Raw genomic sequence first — 21,150 nt, 5'->3', positions numbered from 1 at the left:
TCCCCTTCTCTTCTAGCACACAAGCTTTTCAGGCTTGGGTGGTGTTTGCAGGAGCCACATCTGGTGGCTCCATATGCAGAGGGTGTCCAGTACCCCTCCAGCCACTGGCCAGAGGTTGGCAGCCCATAACAGGAGCTGCCCCACTTCTCTAGGGCAGGCACTGACACATCACAGAATCACAGAATCCCAAGGGTTGAAAGGGACCTCAAAAGATCATCTAGTCCAACCCCCCTGCAAGAGCAGGGTAACCTAGAGTACATCACACAGGAATTTGTCCAGGCGGCCTTGAATGTCTCCAGTGTAGGAGACTCCACAACCCCCCTGGGCAGCCTGTTCTGGTGCTCTGTCACTCTCACAGTAAAGAAATTTTTCCTGGTGTTCACATGGAACCTCCTATGCTCCAGTTTACACCCATTGCCCCTTGTCCTGTCACTGGACATCACTGAAAAAAACCCAGCTCCATCATCCTGACACTCACCCTTTACATATTTGTAAACATCGATGAGGTCACCCCTCAGTCTTCTCCAAGCTAAAGAGTCCCAGCTCCCTCAGCCTCTCCTCATAAGGGAGATGTTCCATTCCCTTAATCATCTTTGTAGCCCTGCGCTGGACTCTTTCAAGCAATTCCCTGTCCTTCTTGAACTGTGGGGCCCAGAACTGGACACAATAATCCAGATGCTGCCTCATCAAGGCAGAGTAGAGGGGGAGGAGGACCTCTCTCGACCTACTAACCACCCCCTTTCTAATGCACCCTAGGATGCCACTGGCCTTCTTGGCCACAAGGGCACATTGCTGGCTCATGGTCATCCTCCTATCCACCAGGACCCCCAGGTCCCTTTCCCCTTCACTACTGTCCAGCAGGTCAGCCCCCAACCTGTACTGGTACATGCGGTTGTTCTTCCCCAGATGCAGGACTCTACACTTTCCCTTGTTATATTTCATCAAGTTTCTCTCCGCCCAACTCTCCAGCCTGTCCAGGTCTTGCTGAATGGCAACACAGCCCTCTGGTGTGTCAGCCACTCCTCCACTCCTCCCAGTTCAGTATCATCAGCAAACTTGCTGAGGGTACATTCAGTTCCCTCATCCAGGTCGTTGATGAAAATATTAAACAGCACTGGTCCCAGCGCCGACCCCTGAGGGACTCCAGTAGTCACAGAACTCCAGCTAGATTCTGCCCCATTAACCACAACTCTCTGCCTTCTTCCTTTCAGCCAGTTCTTGATCCACCTCACTACCTGATCATCAAGCCCACACTTCCTTAGCTTATCTGTGAGGATGCTGTGGGAGACAGTTATCAAATGCCTTACTGAAATCAAGAAAAACCACATCTACCGCTCTACCATCATCCAGCCACCTAGTTACTTCCTCATAGAAGGCTATAAGGTTGGTCAAACATGACTTCCCCTTGGTAAAACCATGTTGGCTGCACTTAATGAGCCCCTCATCCTTGATATGTCTAGAGATGGTGTCAAGAATTAGTTGTTCCATCACCTTTCCGGGGATGGAGGTAAGGCTGACCGGTCTGTAATTACCCGGGTCCTCCTTCTTGCCCTTCTTATAGACTGGCGTGACATTTGCCATCCTCCAATCCTCAGGCACCTCTCCTGTTTCCCACGACTTACCAAAGATGATGGAGAGTGGCCCAGCAATGACCTCCGCCAGCTCCCTCAGCACCCACGGGTGTATTCCATTCGGACCCATCGATTTATAGACGTCCAGATTGCTTAACTGATCCCTAACCCAATCCTCATCCACCAAAGCAAACTCCTCCTTTATCCTGACTCCTTCCGGGGCTATAGGAATCTGGGTCCCCTGGGGAGAGTCTGCAGGAGTAAAGACAGAGGCAAAGAAGGCATTCAGCACCTCTGCCTTCTTTATATCCTCTGTCTCCAGGGCACCCACCTCATTCAGCAGTGGGCCTATATTGCCTCTTGTGTTAGTTTTATCTGCTATGTATTTGAAGAAGCCCTTTCTATTGTCCTTAACCCGACTTGCCAGATTAAGTTCCAAGGAGGCCTTAGCTGGCCTAATTGCCTCCCTACATCCTCTAACAACTGTCCTATATTCCTCCCAAGTGGCCAGCCCCTCCTTCCATAATCCATAGATTCTCCTTTTCCGCATGAGTTTGCCCAGCAGTTCCTTGTTTAACCATGCTGGTCTCCTGGCTCCCCTAATTGACTTCCTACCCATTGGAATACCCTGATCCTGAGCTTTGAAGAAGTGGTCCTTGAATGCTGACCAACTATCTTGAGCCCCTTTACCACCTAGTACCCTTTCAATCAGTTGCTAAGGGAAGTCTCATGGGAAGAGGCCAAAGTTGGCCCTTCGGAAATCCAGAATTGTGGCCTTGCTACGTATTCTATTCCTCCCACACAGGATCCTAAACTCCACCATCTCATGGTCACTGCAGCCAAGGCTGCCATTGACCATCACCACTTCAACCATACCCTCCTTGTTGGTGAGTACTAGATCCAGCAGCGCTCCTCTCCTAGTTGGTTCGTCCACCATTTGCATTAAGAAGTTATCATCAATGCACTGGAGGAACCTCCTAGACTGTGAATGATTGGCAGTGTAAGTCTTCCAGCAAATATTGGGGTAGTTAAAATCCCCCATGGCCTGTAGAAAGCCTCATCAGCTCCCTCGTCCTGATCAGGAGGTCTGTAATAGACCCCCACAGCTGTATCGCCCGTACCAGCCTGTCCCTTAATTCGTACCCACAGACTTTCCACTTGCTCCTCATCTGCCCCTGGACAGAACTCAATACATTCTAGTCGCTCTCTCACATAAAGAGCAACTCCACCACCTCGCTTTGCTGACCTATCTTTCCTAGAAAGGACATAGCCATCCATGACCACATTCCAGTCACGTGAGCTGTCCCACCATGTCTCTGTAATTGCCACCAGGTCATAACCTTTAGACCGCACACAGACTTCTAACCCCTCCTGTCTATTCCCCATGCTGCGTGCATTGGTGTGCAGGCGTTTCAGGGAGCGAGCAGAGCACGCTAGTGGCACCCTTGGAAGGCGGGAGGCCTTCTGGTCTTCATTCATACTAGAACAATGCCCCACTAGTTCAAACCCAGCTACACCCCCCTCACACTTTGAATCTAACCTAGAACTCTGTGAGTGAGTTCTGCTAACTCTTGCCCAAGTACCCTTTTTCCCCTGCAGGACAGGGTCTAAACAACTATCCTTTCCCTCAAATGAAACAATAGATTGAGAGTCCTCCCTCGTCTGCCATCCTTCAAGCCCTAGCATGTTTCTCTTGGGCTTGTCCCCAACAGGCCCAGTTATCTCCCCTTCCTACCTAGTTTAAAGCCCTGTCAATGAGTCCTGCTAACTCCTGCCCCAAAAACCTTTTTCCCCCTCTGGGACTGGTATATCCCACCTGCCACCAGCAAACCAGGTGTCTCATATAGCAGCCCGTGACTGAAAAACCCAAAACCCTCCCTTCGGCACCAGTCCCGTAGCCATACATTAATCTGGAGACTCTTCCTATTTATCTTTTCACCCTTGCTTGTAACAGGTATGGAGGCAAACACCACTTGCGCTCCAAACCCTCTAACCAGCCGTCCCAGGGCCCTGAAGTATCTCTTCATTGCCCTTGCCCTCCTTGTAATGATTTCATCACTGCCAACCTGAAAAACCAGCAGCGGATAGTAGTCAGAGGGCTGCACCAGATCAGAGAGTTTCCTTTTAACATCTCCAATCTGAGCCCCAGGTAGGCAGCAGACTTCCCTGTGGGATGGATCAGGTCGACAAATGGGCCCTTCTGTTCCCCTCAGAAGGGAGTCACCCACCACAATTACTCTTCTTTTCTTCTTGGTTGAGGAAGTTCTAAGGCATGGGGGTGAGTGACAAGCCCTAGGTGACTCACTAGATAGATCTACCCCTCCATCTCCATTTACCTGGCCCCGTAGTTCCAAGACCTTGTACCTGTTATTCAAGGGCAACTGGGAGGGAGAAAGGGACTGCGAGGGTTTTTTCTTACCTCTCCGAGGAGGGACCTCCCTCTGTACCTCCTTGTCCCTTAAGTTCACTCCTATCTGATGGTAGGAGGGAAGGGGATCCATCACTTGTTCAACCACTTCCCCCTGCCCTTGCCTTAGGGCATGGCTCCGCCAATCAATTTCACTTTCACACTCTCTGATGGCTCTCAACTTTTCTACCTCCTCCCTCAGTTCAGCCGCCTGCCTGAGCAGATCATTTATCCGCTCACACCGCACACAGGCGGTGGCACTGCCTCTCTCCACTGCAAGTGCCGGGCTCAGGCATTTACTGCAGCCAGAGACCTGCACGGCTGCATGTCTGCAGGAAGGCTCAGTCTGGGTACCCACATTATTCCTCACTACAGCTTTTGATCGTGTTGTGACCATCATCTGTCTGAGCCATCGGTCCGTCTACGTCTCTCCGCACAAGCAAGCAGTCCTTCCTCCTCTTGACCAGGCAGTCACCCTGCTCGCCTGCCCGCGCAAACTGCTCCGCCGCGCTCCCTGGTCAGGTTTTTACCCACTCAGGGCTGGTGCCACTGCTCCTGGCCCCTGTGAGTCAGCTCCTTGTGTGAGCTGAGCTGCCGGCTCCTGGGCAAGCCCTGTCGAGGACTTGAGGCTCCCTCCTTGGTGGCTCTTGTTGCTCTGAGGTGAGGCTCCTGGACACTGATCTCCCCCGGCTCCGCTCCGGTGTTGCAGGCGTCCTCTCTCAAGCTACTGACGTCCAGCCCAAAGCTTGCCCAAGAACCCAGTGTGGCCTTTCCTCACTTCTCCAGAGCAACTGTTCTTCCAGTCCCCCAAATGACAGCGATTTTATCCTGTTTTTCCCAAGCACAGGATCCTTGGAGCAGTGTGGAGCAGTTCTGGCCATGGTAGTGCTCAGGTAGTTTGTTAGGAATTAACAAAACCTGGCTCTGCAGTGTCACCCAGAGCTCTGTCCATGTACTGTCTCCCAGAGCAGTTGGTTAGAGAACTTGTATCATCAGACACTACTTTTGTTATCATCTCCCAGCTTCCACTAATCATTAGCTGAGGACTTTCTGATCCAGTAGCTGCATCTTTGTTAAACACAGAGTGCTTTTATGATGCCCGGTGTGATCTTTGACCTCTGATACATGGAGGAACCACACAAAGAGTGCCTGAGGTCTGCTCAGGAGTCACAGGCACGTCCTTGAGCCTGCAGTAGACCCCAGGGCTTTCTGATTCTGACTCTGCACTCGTTTCTGGGCATCACAGATAGAAGCACAACCCATTCCATGTTACTTGATTTACTTCCAATTAACTTAAGGAAACTTCCCCTTCCATAGAGTCTGTGTCCAGAGTTTGATCGCAAAAGCAATAGCACTGCCCTGCTGTGGTCCCCACTATTCTTCAGGGGCCTGTTGTAGGATGCTGCTGGGAACTCTGGATTACCAGTACTTTCCTATTAGAACTGGCATTTAATGCCTAGGGAAAGCTTTGGACTCCTGATGCTGGAGTTGTGTCCAAGAGGATTCATGGTGTTGTACCTGGCCTCTTCTCCCTTGCTACTGGAATCTCCTCAATTACAGTCAGTTATTTGAAGTCTTGATGTACTTGAGAGTTTTTCCATCTCTTTGGAAGTTAAAATACATAATTACATGACTATAAGGGATTCTTTGGACTGACATATGTGGCTTTCACCTGGGACTGAGCTGGGATTTGCCAGTCTTGGGAATGGAGCCTTTTGACACACACCTCTGATACTGCTGGAGAGGAGGGATTCAGCAGGGAATTCACATCACCCTGGTCTGATGGGGAGGCCCTTGAAGCTGATCCCTTGGGACCCATCCTGCGTGGGGAGCAATGGCAGTGTCCCTCCTGGCCAGTTCCTGAGCCCAGTGTGCTGATTGACCCTCTGTGGTTTGGTTTCCAGGCCCTGTGGGGATGGCAGCAGCCGCTGCTGTGGCGACAGGTAAAAAACGGAAGCGACCACACATGTTTGAGTCCAACCCATCCATCCGCAAGAGGCAGCAAACACGTCTGCTACGGTAAGAACTCCTCCTGCACTCTGACACCTTGGTCTGCATCCCTGGTCTGTCTCCAGTGCTGTCCAGAAGTTGCCCAGCTTGGGGTTTTTTGGTGGCATCTTTTCTGCAACCCAAATCTCTGTTGAAGAAATCGGTTAAGTTGCAGCTCTGCTCATCTTCAGTGTGATGTTATGATCACTAGGACTGTCGTGAGCATTCTGGTGGGATCCAGCATTCTGGTTTTACCCCAGTTGGTCACAAGGTGAATCTGTCATTGTAACATTGCCTTGTAAGATGTTCACAGTGGCCCTAACAGCAGCTGGCCTGAGAATCTGGAGCTACAGCCATATCCCAGCTCTGCAGTGGCACAAAGGTCTTGTCTACGTAATGTATCATGGAATGGTTTGGGTTGAAAAGGATCCTAAAGCCCATCCAGTTCCAACCCCCTGCCACAGGCAGGGACCCCTTCCACTAGAGCAGCTTGCACCAAGCCCCTGTGTCCAACCTGGCCTTGAACACTGCCAGGGATGGGGCAGCCACAGCTTCTCTGGGCACCCTGTGCCAGCGCCTCAGCACCCTCACAGGGAAGAGCTTCTGCCTAAGAGCTCATCTCAGTCTCCCCTCTGGCAGGTTAAAGCCATTGCCCTTGGCCTGTCCCTACAGGCCCTTGCCCAGAGCCCCTCTCCAGCTTTCCTGCAGCCCCTTTAGGCACTGGAGCTGCTCTAAGGTCTCCCCTTAAGACTGAAGTCTTACCCAGCCTTTAGTTCACAGTTTTGGGGGAGAATAATGAAGGGGAAATGCATGCCAGAGCTGAAACACTTCCTTTGGCTTCAGCAGCTTGCTCTGCAGACACCAAACCTCCACAGCTCTTCAGGTGCTGCATTACAGGTGCTCTGAGGCTGTCTGCCCGCCTGATGGCCACCAAGGAGCGCCAGTGCTGAGCTGACTACACATGCTTCCCGCAAGTCTGGAGACATCATCTGCTAACCCATCAGGAAACACTTGCAAATAGCAGTTGATATTATTTACTAGGATTTGGAACAAAGGAGGTTTTGCCTTTTAAACTGATTTGGGTGTAACTGGGTTATGTTAGAGGAGGCAGGGGTATTTGACACTGTTTCTTGCTGACTTCCTCGTGTGTGTACGCTAAATGCACTGGAGTAGTGCTGGACAGAGGTTTGCCTTATTTCCCTCTCTCCTGTAATTCTTAGTGAGAAATTAAGTTGGTTTCCTTATTCTGCTTACTCCTCTGCTGAGTCCCACAGCACCCTCTGCACCAGATCTAGCAGGAGCCAAGTGGAACAGAGCTAGTGTTAAATATTTCCTGGGAGCGGATTCCCTTTCTTTTATAGCTCTATTCTGCTTTTCCTTCCTTCTCCCAGCTTTGCTGACTGAGCTGTGTTCATTGCAACTTTTCTGAAGAGCAAATTTTTTTCTCTCTTGAACTGTGAACAATATTGTTTTAAAGAAACTCCTCTGTAAAGGAATTCTTTCTCCTCCCTTCGTGCAACTGCTTCGTGTGACTACATTTCAGAGAGTGACAAAATGCATGTTGTTTTTTTTTGCACTCTGATTGGTTTAGCACATTTTTGCTTGATTTTTACACCACTGAATCAAGTGGGAAGTTACAGCTTCTGGTTTTGGAATCTCTGTAGCGGATGTTGGTGCTTCTTGGCAACAGGTCTGCTGTAAACAGCGGGTTCTGAAGTCCCAGGGTCGATACTGCACTGTCACCATGGAGTGCTGAGGTTACCTGTTGATAAACTCTGCTTCTCTCTTGAGTTTCTGTCAGTATTTCTGACACATTCTCTTCCATTGCTTTAAAGGGAAGACGAGGTAGAAAGTATATGATGGAACATTTTCTTCCTACAGAGAGATCGTTCCAAAGGGACTTGCTGATATGGCTCCTGTCTCAATACTCGGGTTTTCTGTGCTGAGCTGTTGTAATATTTCTGCTTCTTGGCTGTCCTGTAGTTGTAGGTTGAATTCTGATGGTCCTGGTTTGAGCAGGACTTCAGTACTACAGAATTGCAGTGCTCTGTTACAAGGTTGGATGTGAAATAACCTCTATTTGCAGTCCTCTTTTGTTGAATCATTAAGTTCTTCCAAGTTTTGTATAATACCCTTTGGTGACAGAGGGGATATGCAGACTCTTGCTGTCCTGGCTTTGCTGCTCTGCTGATTTTGTTTTCCTTTTTACATCAATGGAAAAAGGAAAGAAAGGAGAATAAGTGATATTTGAGCTGCTGGTGACTGCAGGGAACACAGCAGGCCTGCGGGAGTGGAGGAATAAGCAGGATGTGGGGCTGGTCTGGCCATCTGGGGTTCCACTTCTCACCTGGTTTCTGAATGGGCAGCATTAAGAAAGGGAATTTACAATGTGAAGGGTTGTGTTTCTGCAGGGCTTTCAGCTGGTTTCACTGCTTTCTGCCTGTGTTTCAGGAAGCTCCGAGCCACGCTGGATGAGTACACCACCAGAGTGGGGCAGCAGGCCATCGTTCTCTGCATCTCACCCTCCAAACCCAACCCTGTCTTTAAAGTATTCGGTGCTGCACCCTTGGAGAATGTGGTAGGTGTCTCTAGGAAAAGCTGTGTAAGAAGTTGTTCACCTTCTCCGCAGGTTTCATTCTGCTCCAGGCAGCTTTGCAAGGCTGGTAGGGATCTGAAAGTCGTGTTTAAAACCCTGGAAACAGGAGTTCAGATTCTAAGGACATGAGGATAGCACTGAGGTCCTGACTTCTCTGCATCAGTGGTTGCTCAGCTCAGCTCACCAGGGCTGAATATCCTGGATTAAAAGTCAGAAGGAGCCCATAGTGATGATGTGTTTGAGCTCAGCTCAGCTGTCAGTGCTTGCACCTTGTTGCAGACCAGAAAGTAAATGGATCCTAACCATGATAACTCTTGCTTCAGAACTTCTAATCCCTTAAATACTTTCACTTGCCAGTGTTACTCGATGTTTCGTCAGCAGCTCTTTAATACAGCTGAGTCCTCAGGGCCAGTGGGTATGTTTTTCTTGCCAGCTTCTTGTTTGCTCCTTCTGTTCCACAACACCTTGGGGAAGGTGGCTGGCCCTGCATCCTCGCCCTCACCTCTCCTGGTGCTCCCTACCTTGTTTACCTGAGCTTAATGATTCCCTACAGGTACGCAAGTACAAGAGCATGATCCTGGAAGACCTGGAGTCTGCGCTAGCGGAACACGCTCCTGCGCCTCAGGAGGTTAACTCCGAGCTGCCACCCCTCACCATCGATGGCATTCCTGTCTCGGTGGACAAGATGACCCAGGTAAGCAGCCAGGCATGGCAGAGCCAGAGAGAGATTGAGATTTGGCATCTTGCAGCCACATCCTGTTATTTTGCAGTGGAGCTTATGTCTGCATCTCCAGGGGATGCATTTGATCTCCTCTTCCCCATGGGAATGTAACAGCTCAGATAGTAGTTAGATGGGAAGCTTTGTTACTGGTACTCATTTTCTACATGAAACAGTAGAAATACTGGTAAGCAGATCAGGCTACTGGGAGATTCCCTCTTTGTCATCTCCCATAAGCTATGAACAGGGAAGATATTTGGCACTTCACAGTGATTTTTAGGCTCTGAGGTCAGGAAGGTTGCTGGTGGAGAACTGTTTTGGTTTATGCTCCTTGGACCTTTTTTTGTGCGCTCGAGTTCATTCCCTGCTTTGTTTTCTACTGTGGACTGGGGCAGAGGGGAGCTTGCCAATGGTTTAACTCCAAATCAGACCTTGTGTGAGAGTCTTCTGATGAAGACAAGGAATTATTTGCTCTAAGCATGTGGGGGATTCTCTTTTCTCTTCACGTTCAGCTCTTTGCTGACCTCCTTATTGCTAGGAGAAAGTGGAGGGGGACCCCCTAGGGAAGCCTTCTTGGTGTGGGAGGGATTGTCTGTAGGGAATTCTTCTTCCCCTGGGGTGCAGGAGCTGAATGGAGGCAGATGTGCTTTGCAGGAGACTCTGGGTACATTCAGTCTGATACACCACAACTCATTTTAAACATTGAAAGCTAGTTCCTTCGGAGGGAGTAGCGAGATGGAAAGGTCAGAGGCTTTGGACAATGTACAAAGAGGTGTTGTAGTAGAGCAAAGATGTGCGGATTTCCTCTGTGCTCTGCAGAAGATCATGTTCTGGTCACAACATCTTTTCCATTGAGTTGGAATCAGACGAGCTCACACTTCTAATAAAACTTCACAAAGAAATCTACTGTGCCTTGACTGGTAACAGAACATGTTCCTAATCCATGGCAGCATGAGGCAAAACATAATTGCTGTATTTTTAAGCCATTGCTAAAGGTGGTGTCTGCAAGAGCTGTTCACAGGCAGCTTTTGGTTTGTGTCATTAACAGTTTCCTATGGAAATGGGAAAGTAAAAACTAGAAACATTGTACTTGGAAAGTAAAATCAGAGCCTCAAAAGATCACAGGAATGTATCTGAGTTCATTTGTATTGGCAAACAGCATGCTTGTGTTTATCTAACTTCTTTATGGCCTTATCATTGTAGTAATTAAGCTCAGTAACAGCAGAAGTGCTTATGGCTTAAAGCAAGGAGAAGGAGACATCTATGTGGAGATTTGCTGAAGGCTATCCTAGGGTGATGTGAGTAGTGAAGCTGGAGGTACCCATACCCACAGCTTATGGGCTCAGAGGAAGGCACAAAGACAATGAGCTGATGCTGGTGGAGTGCTGGAAATGAGAGAGGAGTGTGGAGGAATGAGAGCAGGACGTGGGGTGGTTGCAATCCAGGAACACATCTGAGAAACTTCTCTGGTTTGCCCTGTGCAGAATGTGTGTGCGTATAAAAGGGCCAATAAAAAGATCTATCAAATGTTTGGCTGCTCGTGTTGCACGTGCCATGAAAGCAGCAATAAAAGTGACAAACTCTCACTTCACAGGAGCCTTCAGCTGGATTTATAGTGCATGGTGTTTGGTTTTTGTGATAGACTTGGATATTAACTATTTTAACATCAAAGGTTGCTGAAGTGTTTTCTGCTTCCATTTTATGGATAAAATACTAGTATCCATAGAATTCCATGGGTAAAATACTAATACTTTTCATGTTAAGCTAAAAATAAGGCTGGAGATAGAAGCACAGAATGGTTTGGGTTGGAAAGGACCTTAAGATCATCCAGTTCCAACCCCCTGCCACGGGCAGGGATGCCTCACACTGAACCATGTCACCCAAGGCTTTGTCCAGCCTGGCCTTGAACACTGCCAGGGATGGAGCATTTACCACTTCTCTGGGCACCCTGTGCCAGCACCTCAGCTCCCTCACAGGGAAGAGCTTCTTCCTTATCTCCAACCTGAACTTCCCCTGTTTCAGTTTGAACCCATCACCCCTTGTCCTATTGCTACAGGCCCTGATGAAGAGTCCCTGGGATATTTTCCTGCAAGCATAACATGGCCTTGGTCTTCAGGAAGCCTTACACAGAGATCTGGCCAAGCCAAGCTGCCCTTGGGTTTTGACTGCTCTGCCTTTCCACATGTGAAGCAGCTCTCCAGTCCAAGGCACAAGCTGCTGGCAGGGCTTTCCCCCCCCACCCTTACACACAACACTCCTGTGTTGTCAGCCTTCTTGTGCCTCTGTTAAACAAGGAATGTCTTTTCTTCTCCGTGCTCTGCATGCCCTTTGGTCAGCAAGCATGCAAACTGCTGAAGCAACAGCAATGTAGAGCCTCTTATTTCAAGCCATCCCATGCTGCATTATGGCAACCCAAGTTATCTTTTCAGGAGTAGTCCTCACCTTTTTGTTACAACGTGGTAACTCCAAGCAGCTTTGTTAAGGTTTCTCCTGAGCTGTGGACAGGGTCCATGCTCTTTGTGTCCCATTTGGGTAGCTGTCACTGCCTCAGCCCAGCCACTGTGATGTGCACGTGTTGTGGGCACCCAGTGCCTCAGTTTCCCCACTTATCATAGAGAGATGCTGCTTTGTAAATGTCTTTAATGTTTTTTGAGGTCCTTAAATGGCTGCAGGCCACTTGAGGACACAGCATTAGAATTAACGCTCAGGACTGCAGACTCCTGCGTGGATTACATCAAGGAGTAAGATGCTGCATGTGGTGCTTGGAGATGATTTTGCTGCTGAAAGCATCCAGCTGCTTAGTTTTGACAGACTTGGGGAGAATCTTTGAATAGAGCAAAGCACAGATGTGCTGAATACAATGAGGACATGATGCTGTCTGCTTTTTTTGCCACAACTGCAATTTGAGATACGTTCATTTGAACAAGTGTAAGAGAAGAACTCTGACTCCTACATCACTGCAACCTGTTGCACTGCTAGAGGTGCCATTAGGTTTTTGGAGTCACCTTGATTCCCAGAGCTGCCACTATAGTTTCTTTGTCTTTTGTAACAAGGAAGGAGCTTTTTCAACCCACAAACCCAATGGAAAACTGAAATGTGTATAGATATAAATTGGGCAGCACAATTAGGAGCTGTGTCACAGGGAGTGGAAACATGAGGCCTCTGCTTACAGGAGCTGCAGGTGGTAGAGGTGTTACCTCCTCAGTGAGGAGAGGAAAATAACTCTTCTAATTGCTCTGCTTCCCTGGAGGTCTTGAGGAAAATAAAGCCTTTGGTAGCCGGAGCAAAGATGCTTCTATATTGTGAGTGGAGAGAATCACCCACCTTGGTTGTGCATCAAAACCAATGTATTGCAATGGGGTTTTACACTGCAGAGAAATCTTGTTGCTTTATGGGCTTTGGCCACATTGACATTCTATGTCAGAGCTGAGTTTGCCCCTAAACTTGTTCTGAGTTGCTCACTAATATAACTAAGGAGAAAGTCTGGGTAATGCTGAGATTAATGCTTCACTGAGGTCACTATCTGGATTGAAATTCACTAGGATTTGTATTCTGAACAGGTGATTGTTGCTTTAATCTGATGTTTTATAGACTTAATATGCCCCTATTACTTGCAGTCTGCTTATATAGGCCAACAAAGTTTATCCAGGCCTCTCAGAAATCATCTTGATGTCTGTTTGCATATGGACTGCAAAAACCTGCAAAACCCAGCATATGTCTTTATGTACGTGGCAGTTTGTATTTAGGAGAAGCCAAGCATTGAAAGGTGGCAACTTGGTCTGTGGCTATCAGATTCTCTCTATGGTGGGGCAGGGATGATCCTGCAGTGCTGGACCCATTGCCCAGGCATGAGGCTTACTGGTGCTCCCTTCTGCTCCACATCAGAGGTGTGGTGTGAGAACAGCCTCTGTTTCCACTCTCCCGGCAGGGCATTGGCATGTGGCAGAAGGAGCATCCTTGTTTTGCAGTGGAGGCACCCAGAGTTAGGAATCAGGTTTGCCGCACAGCTGAGCTCCAGCACTGGATGGTTGTTCCAGCAGTGGAAAGAGCAGTGAGTCCTGCAAGGTCCTGGAAGCAGGGATGAGTGTGTACTTTGGACTCTCATGCAGGCAGCTGCCTGCTCTTACAGCATTTAAGCTCAGTCTGCATCATGCCTTGTTTCCAGCAAGACCAGTCATGTCCAGGTTCATACCTCCAAACTCTACTAGGAGGTGGTGATCCCACAGCCTGGTCCCCAAGCATGCCCCTCTGAAACATTTCAGGTGGTCTCATTCTAACAGCCTGATCATGGTTTTGGAGTGGAAGAGAAGAAAGATTTGCATAGAGAGTGAAGCTGTGAGCAGACATGTCTATGGGGAGCCCCACAGCACCTCCTGCTTTTGTACTGGTGACCAGGGTATTAATATTGGGTTTGATTCCTATGGCCAGGCATAAACTGTTCTGCTGAGTGCCATTGCTTCTGATTAAAGTCACGCAGGCTGATCCTGCACCTTATCTTTGCTGGAATGAATTTATGATGGGGAGATCATCCTCATCCCACCAGTGAGACCTCTGAGTTCCATCAGGGCCATGTGGGTTCTCATAGCAGGAAATTCCTGGTGACAGCCACCTTAACAGAAGCCTGGATTTTTAATCTGAGTGTTTAAACATTAATTGGAATTTTTCAGCTTAACATTTAGTCTCAAATTGGCTGTTGCAAAAAAAGGGGACCATGAAGGAAATACCTTGGTGCTTTGCTGTAACTGCTGCTTTGACCTCTTCCACTTTCCTCTTCCCACGTGGACTGGACTTTGCTTTTCCCATGTGCTGCTTTTTGGAGATCCTGAGGCTGAACTATGGGCAAAGGTAACAAATCTACAGCCACAGGTTTTGCTCCCTTCTAGAAACCACTTCCCGTAGCAGGGCATAAACCTTGAGACCAGAGGATTGCTTGACGCTCTGAGTGTAGGACAACTTGTTTCCAGCACTGGAATGCAGTTTGGGCTAGTGCAAATGGTAGAATCAGGATTAGCTCATTACCAGTAACACTTGAGCTTGATGTTAGAATTTAGGAGATATTCAGTCTGTGTACCAAAGGGTGAGAAAGAATCAGTGCTTATAGCTTCTCTCAAACCATCCATACTGGCGATTATACGGGCCCTTTCCAGAGCTGCCAGCTGTGGGAAGTGGAATGTGCTGCTGTCTTTTCTTAGCAGAGATTTGATTTTGGGGTGGTTCATAGATGGAGTCAGCAGAACCGTGGTTCCTGGTCACAGCAGTTCCTCCCGCTGTGTCCTGAGGGATGTGTGGTCTTTGTCCTTGTGCCATTCCCTGTGTCAGAGCCCTGTGAGGGTGAGATTTTGTTAGAGCCCTAATTAGAGAAATGCTGGTGCTGGAGCAGGCTGTGATGCTGCTGCTGATTGTCTCCCTGGTGGATTAGTGGCAAGTCCTCCTTAACAAGTGCCTTGAGTAGCTTGAGCTGCTCAACTCCCTGGGACCAGTGATTAATCCAGCTGGTAACAAGGAGCGTGGCTTGCACACAGTGATCCAGGGAAGGAGCTTTTAACTATTTTTGCACCAGAAAACTCAGTGCCAGGAGCAGGGTCGTATGGATAATGGGGCCTCAACCAGGGAACCTCAGGTGACCCCCCCCTGCAGTCCTGATCCAGCTCTGGGGCAGCAGCACAAGAGGGATGTGGAGCTGTTGGAGTGAGTGCAGAGGAGGCCACGGAGATGCTGCGAGGGCTGGAGCAGCTCTGCTCTGGAGCCAGGCTGAGAGAGCTGGGCTGGATCAGCCTGGAGAAGAGAAGGCTCCTGAAGGGGAGACCTTAGAGCAGCAGTGCCTAAAGGGGCTGCAGGAAAGCTGGAGAGGGGCTTTGGACAAGGGCCTGTAGGGACAGGCCAAGGGGAATGGCTTTAACCTGCCAGAGGGGAGACTGAGATGAGCTCTTAGGCAGAAGCTCTTCCCTGTGAGGGTGCTGAGGCGCTGGCACAGGGTGCCCAGAGAAGCTGTGGCTGCCCCATCCCTGGCAGTGTTCAAGGCCAGGTTGGACACAGGGGCTTGGAGCAAGCTGCTCTAGTGGAAGGTGTCCCTGCCTGTGGCAGGGGTTGGAGCTGGAGGAGCTTTAAGGTCCCTTCCAACACAAACCAGTCTGGGATTCTGTGATTCTATGACTGTTGGCCCTGCAGTGGAAAGTGCACCGTGGGTAGGTTTGGCCTGGACTGGGCAAATGGGCACCAAAATGGGCTTTTTTGTGCTTCCATTTATAATTCAGGGTTTTGGTGTGGCTTCTGTGAGATGGTTCAGCATGTCCGTTAAGTAGGAATAAAATATAGCTGCTGAGCAGGGGTGATTCTTCTATGGTGAGCAGCACATATGCTACATATGGATCCAGAAGCACACTGGATTTTTATTGCCTTTAATGTCCTTTTATTGCCCTATTGTCCTTCTTTGCAGAGACCCCAGGGACAATCTGCAGTTTCCTGTTCCTCTGGAGCATTCCTCTGTCAGACTGATGTTACAGGGGACTTTGTACATGCCTCCTGTACTAACATGAAAAGGCAGTTTGTACATGAGTTGATTTTCAGCTTGAAGCCAGTGGTTGCAATATCCAGACTGGAACCAGGATGTCATTCAAGCAGGACTGTGGCTGGGAGGAAGGGACACTTTTATGGCAGAAGATCAGGGATGGGTGAGAAGTCCTCCATGAGCTGTCCCATGTCTCTGCTGGCTGGGACCATGTCATGGCTGTGGCAGCAACTGATGCTGGCCCTGGTGTGCTCATGCATGGCTGTGCTCCAGAGCCATGAACATGCAGGCAGCTCCAGGTTGTAAGGTGGCCTGAGAACTCCCAGTGCCACCATCACCAGTTCAAGTAATTTGCTATTAAAGCCATGAAGAGATGCAGGGGGATGTTCTTAAATGCAGCTATTCAGCTTTAAGTCAACATAGTTTTCTCTGTATTTGGATTTGATGATCTTAAAGGTTTTCCCAACATAGCTGATGCTATGATTTGGTCTTGAGTGCTCCTTGTCTTCCTGCTCTGTTCTGCAGCTGAACCAGCCTTGTCCTGGCATTCCCTGGTACAAACCCCCCTGTCTCATAAACCCCTGTGTGAGCTTCATGTTCTCTTTGATAACACTGAGGATATTACTTGCTCTTCACGATTTGCTTTGCGCATCTATTTTAAGGTATTGTCTCCTGCTGGTGCAGGTGGTCACTAGTTGAGCAGTTTTTGTGGGTGCTAAAGAGAGGCAAAATCAGGTTGAAAAGTGTCCCCACTCCGGAATGGTTACAAATAGATGCAGAAAGTCAATCCAGTGTGCATTATGTTCTGCAGGGGTGGAGAAGTTATGTGTGAGGCTGGTTTTTAGTGGCTCCCCAAAGCTCCACCACCATTGCAGCATCTCTGTAAGACGCCCATCAGCTCAACTCTGAGTTCCTGTTACTGTGGGGATATCAAGTGTGGGTTTTTCTCTGTGTTATTTGGATTTACATTTTTCCCCTCCCTTTCAGGTTGGCAAGGTCTCTTCATGGTAGTGTTTGCCCCATGAACTGTGCTCATGCAGTTTGTGTTTGTGCCGTATCGTATTTGGCTGATTTAATTGTGTTTCTGCTCTAAGCTGTTCTCAGCTGAGTCTTGGGAGAAGATGGTAAAGTATTTGTCCATGTTCTTTAGGCATTCAGGCCTCTTTCCAGTTGATGGTTCCAACAGGCTGGAAGTTAAATGTAATAACTTTCTCTATGCACCTTAAGCCTACCAGAGATACGAGTTCCTAAAAACACCCTCTCAACACTCTTTTACGCTTTGTTCCAGGCACAGCTACGAGCTTTCATCCCTGAGATGCTGAAGTATTCCACAGGTCGTGGAAAACCAGGCTGGGGCAAGGAAAGCTGCAAACCCATCTGGTGGCCTGAGGACATCCCATGGGCCAACGTCCGCAGCGATGTCCGCACAGAGGAACAGAAGCAGCGGGTGTGTATCTGCCACATCTGCTGCCTTCAAATGGAGCACAGAGGCTTGGAACCAGGTTGTGTGGGAATACTTCTCCCCTCGAGTGACAGAAGAAGCTACGACATTGGCCTTTCATAGGATCACAGAATGGTCTGGGTTGGAAGGGACGTTGAAGCTCATCTAAGCCAAACCAACTTGTGATTCAATGATTTGTTAATATAGGTCTGCTTGGATGGGGAGGGATGCCTGGTGAGGCTGGAAATGGTGCTGTGGCAGTCAGTGCTTTTCTAAGTAGAGATGATTTTCTACTTCTCAGTCCCAGTACCTTGGTTAGAATTCCTTGAAAGCTGGTGAGACATTTCTTTGCAAAGCTTCCCTTTCCCTTAGCCAGATGTGCTTGTTCTGTATCATTACACAGCAACACAAGAGCTCTCCAGGGTGATTTCCGAACCCTGGGGATAGGAGGGGATGAGAGGGATTAGGTATTGGGGCGTTTTGTTAGAGAATTTGTTGAAAATGGCCCGAGAAAACCCAGTAGGTGTTCATCTGCAGCCTGTTGCTCCAGGCTTGGAGAAGAGTGGCTGGAAAACTGCTTGGTGGAAAAGGACCTAGGGGTGCTGAATGATGGAGCTGAACGTGAGCAGCTTGTGCCCTGGCAGCCAGGAAGCCACCAGTATCCTGGCCTGTACCAGCACCAGTGCGGCAGCAGGGCCAGGGCAGTGACTGTGCCCCTGCACTGGGCACTGGTGAGGCTGCACCTTGAATCCTGTGTTCAGCTCTGGGCCCCTCACTGCAAGAGAGACATTGAGGTGCTGGAGTGGGGCCAGAGAAGGGCAACGGAGCTGGTGCAGGGCCTGGAGCACAAGTGTGATGGGGAGGGGCTGAGGGACCTGGGGGGTTCAGTCTGGAGAAGAGAAGGCTCAGGGGGGACCTGATCGCTCCCTACAACTGCCTGAGAGGAGGATGGAGCCAGGAGGGGCTGGGCTCTGCTCCCAAGGAACAAGGGATGGGACAAGAGGAAATGGCCTCAAGCTGCACCAGGGCAGGTTTAGATGGAGCTGAGGAACAATTCCTTCCCCAGAGGGTGCTCAGGCATTGGAACAGGCTGCCCAGGGCAGGGCTGCAGTCACCGTCCCTGCAAGTGTTCACACAGCGTGGAGACGAGGCCTCAGTGCCATGGGTTAGTGGTGGCCTTGACAGTGCTGGGGAGTGGTTGGACTTGATCTTAAGTCTTTTTCACCCTGGTTGATTCTATGATAAGCACACAGGTCATGGCCGTAACAGCCCTGCAGTGCCTCAGAAAGCTTTCTTACACGGTCTCTTCACTCTCTCACTCTCCTGGCAGGTATCATGGACCCAGGCACTACGGACGATCGTGAAGAACTGCTACAAGCAGCACGGGCGCGAGGACCTGCTCTATGCCTTTGAGGATCAGCAGACACAGCAGCAGACGACGACCACACATAGTATAGCACACCTTGTGCCATCACAGACAGTGGTACAAACCTTCAGTAACCCTGATGGCACCGTGTCCCTCATCCAGGTGAGTGAAACCCTCTGGTTTTGCCATTTCCAACACAACTGAATTGAGTTGTCTGCATCAGGTAGGTGGTTTGGAGCAAACTCTTTTTGGTAGCTTAATTTGTCCTTCAAGATTGTTGTCTTTATCTGTATGTCTCAGCCCTCAGGCTTGTTAAACCAGTACTCCCACCCAAAGCAGCAGCCTCATCCTCTCTTCCCCATTCCCATCTCTTGGTCTTCTCTTACAGCAGCACAAGGATTCCTGCAGCTATTTGGGCAAGTGATTCAGGGAGTTGACCTGAGTTTAATTAACTCATTTATGAACAAACACAATTCATGATGTGGCCACACAAGGCCTGTGCTGGCAGTGGGAGGGGGTGATGGGAGGAGAGGTGGTGGGACTGCCTTTCTTTAATGGCATGAAACAGCTTAATCTGTTATTAAGTATTTCTGTACCCTCTGATCCTCATCTTACACCTAAAGTATAATAATATATATATTACACACACTGAATATATATTTGTCTTAGGATTCTTATTTCTATGATTCTATGATCCTCTGTGGTAAAGATGCCTCTTAAACCATTTTAGAGAAGGGGATTCAGGGCTGAAGAGACTGCGTTCAGGCAGGGGCTCAGTGGTGCTGCTGTTTTCCCAGTGTCCCCAGTGTGGGGAGGCAGGTTCTGGCTGCTTAGGGTGTTAAAAACTGAAGTACTCCCTTGAAACCTCCCAAGAGCCCCTTGTGGATGTCAGATTTGAACCTCAGCTCCCCCTGTGCCCCTGCCTACAAACCACCACTGCCCTCTGGTACCCAGCTGTCCCAGCACTCTGTCCCTCTTGAGCATCATGGTTTTAGTGATGTCTAAAGGTCTCTTCTCACAACCCTGAAGATAAAACCCATGGTGTGGGGCTTTGTTTTGGTCTTGTTTGTTTTCTCAAATGAAAGCTTGTCAGCAGTTCTTAAGCTTTCTGTTCTCCCACCAAGGCCAGGCAGACTTGCCAAGCTGGTTCTGTTTGCTCACCTGCTAACACATGTTTTCCCTTTGACTGGTGTTCTTTTAGATGCTGGGCACCTGAAACCATTGAATTTCTGGCATTTATAGGTTTAGTTCTCCTTAGAAACAAAGCTACACCTCCCTGCCTTTGTCCTTTCCCAGCTGTTAAATGGGGAAAAAGGTAATTTCCAAAGGCAGTGGGGTATTGAGCATGTACTAATGTTTGACAAGTGCCTGGAGATGAGAGACCCAGTGTATGGTAAGCAAGGAGAGTTATAAATGAGGGCTGATGTGCAGGGTGTTCTGAGCCAGGACTACTCAGTGGTTTAAGTAACTCCCACTCCATAGGAGAAGCATCCTGTCTCCACCACCGCAGCATGTTCACACCTGGGAATGACAGCAGTGTCCTATTGCTGGTCCCTGTAAGAAGGAGAATGGGAGAATAGTGAGGATTTGTCTCCTACATAAGCATAGGGGACAGCACAAGGGCTGTGCGAAACTTGCTTGTGGGCCATATCCACTGTGCAACTGCTATAGATTAGCATGGCTCCAGTGATTCCTCCACCTGGGTGGGGGCAATTCCAAGCACAGCTACAGGTTGGACAGAGAAGCACTTGTGGTGTTGGGTGAGAAGCTCCCCATGACCTGGCTTCAGTGTGCACTTAAACCCAGACCCCCCTGTATGCTGAGCTGCACCACCAGAGCATGAGCAGCAGCCTGCCCCTCTGATGCAATCCAGGGAGACCCCACTTGCAGCACTGTGTGCTGTGCTGGTGTCCTCAGCATAAGAAGGACATGGAACTGTTGGAGCAAGTCCAGAGGAGGCCACGAGGATGATCAGGGGCTGGAGCACCTCCTGTATGGAGACAGGCTGAGAAAGTTGGGGCTGTTGAGCCTGGAGAAGAGAAGCTGCGTGGAGACCTCAGAGCAGCTTCCAGTATCTACAAGGATGCTGGAGAGGGTCTCTTCATCAGGGACTGTAGTGATAGGACAAGGGGTGATGGGTTCAAACTGAAACAGGGGAAGTTTGGGTTGGAGATAAGGGAAAGTTCTTCCCTGTGAGGGTGCTGAGGCGCTGGCACAGGGTGCCCAGAGAAGCTGTGGCTGCTCCATCCCTGGCAGTGTTCAAGGCCAGGTTGGACACAGGGGCTTGGAGCAAGCTGCTCTAGTGGAAGGTGTCCCTGCCCGTGGCAGGGGGTTGGAACTGGATAATCTTGAGGTCCTTTCCAACCCAAACCATTCCATGATTTCCTCCCCCAGCCCTTTGAGACAACCCCATATTTTCCATGAGCTCTGCAATTATTACTCAGATCATACTCCCTGTAGATGTGATGCTTTTGAATCTGAGAACATTTGAGTGTCCCTTTGCCTGAATCATGTGGACATTTTCCTTCAATAACAAATGTATTCGCTGCATTTT

The 21,150-nt window shown here is 49.2% G+C and overlaps 1 protein-coding gene across 6 annotated transcripts in view; it reads left to right on the top strand.

Moving 5' to 3' along the window:
* Positions 1 to 21,150, top strand: part of NRF1 (nuclear respiratory factor 1) — a 73,328-nt gene that overhangs the window by 19,264 nt on the left and 32,914 nt on the right. For all 6 annotated transcript variants that reach the window (XM_057425460.1, XM_057425458.1, XM_057425457.1 and 3 more), the window contains exons 3-7: positions 5,883 to 5,997; positions 8,419 to 8,545; positions 9,117 to 9,257; positions 17,078 to 17,236; positions 18,561 to 18,758. In XM_057425460.1, the coding sequence (XP_057281443.1) occupies positions 5,883 to 5,997; positions 8,419 to 8,545; positions 9,117 to 9,257; positions 17,078 to 17,236; positions 18,561 to 18,758 (740 nt within the window). The remainder of the gene's footprint in view (positions 1 to 5,882; positions 5,998 to 8,418; positions 8,546 to 9,116; positions 9,258 to 17,077; positions 17,237 to 18,560; positions 18,759 to 21,150) is intronic.

Source organism: Pezoporus wallicus, unplaced genomic scaffold, assembly GCF_028554395.1.
Source record: "Pezoporus wallicus isolate ANWC-B61680 ecotype Strahan unplaced genomic scaffold, APGP_CSIRO_Pwel_v1 contig_4722, whole genome shotgun sequence".
NCBI lineage: Eukaryota > Metazoa > Chordata > Aves > Psittaciformes > Psittacidae > Pezoporus > Pezoporus wallicus.
The sequence above is the reverse complement of the archived record's forward strand: the minus strand, read 5'-3'. Positions and strand labels throughout refer to the sequence as shown.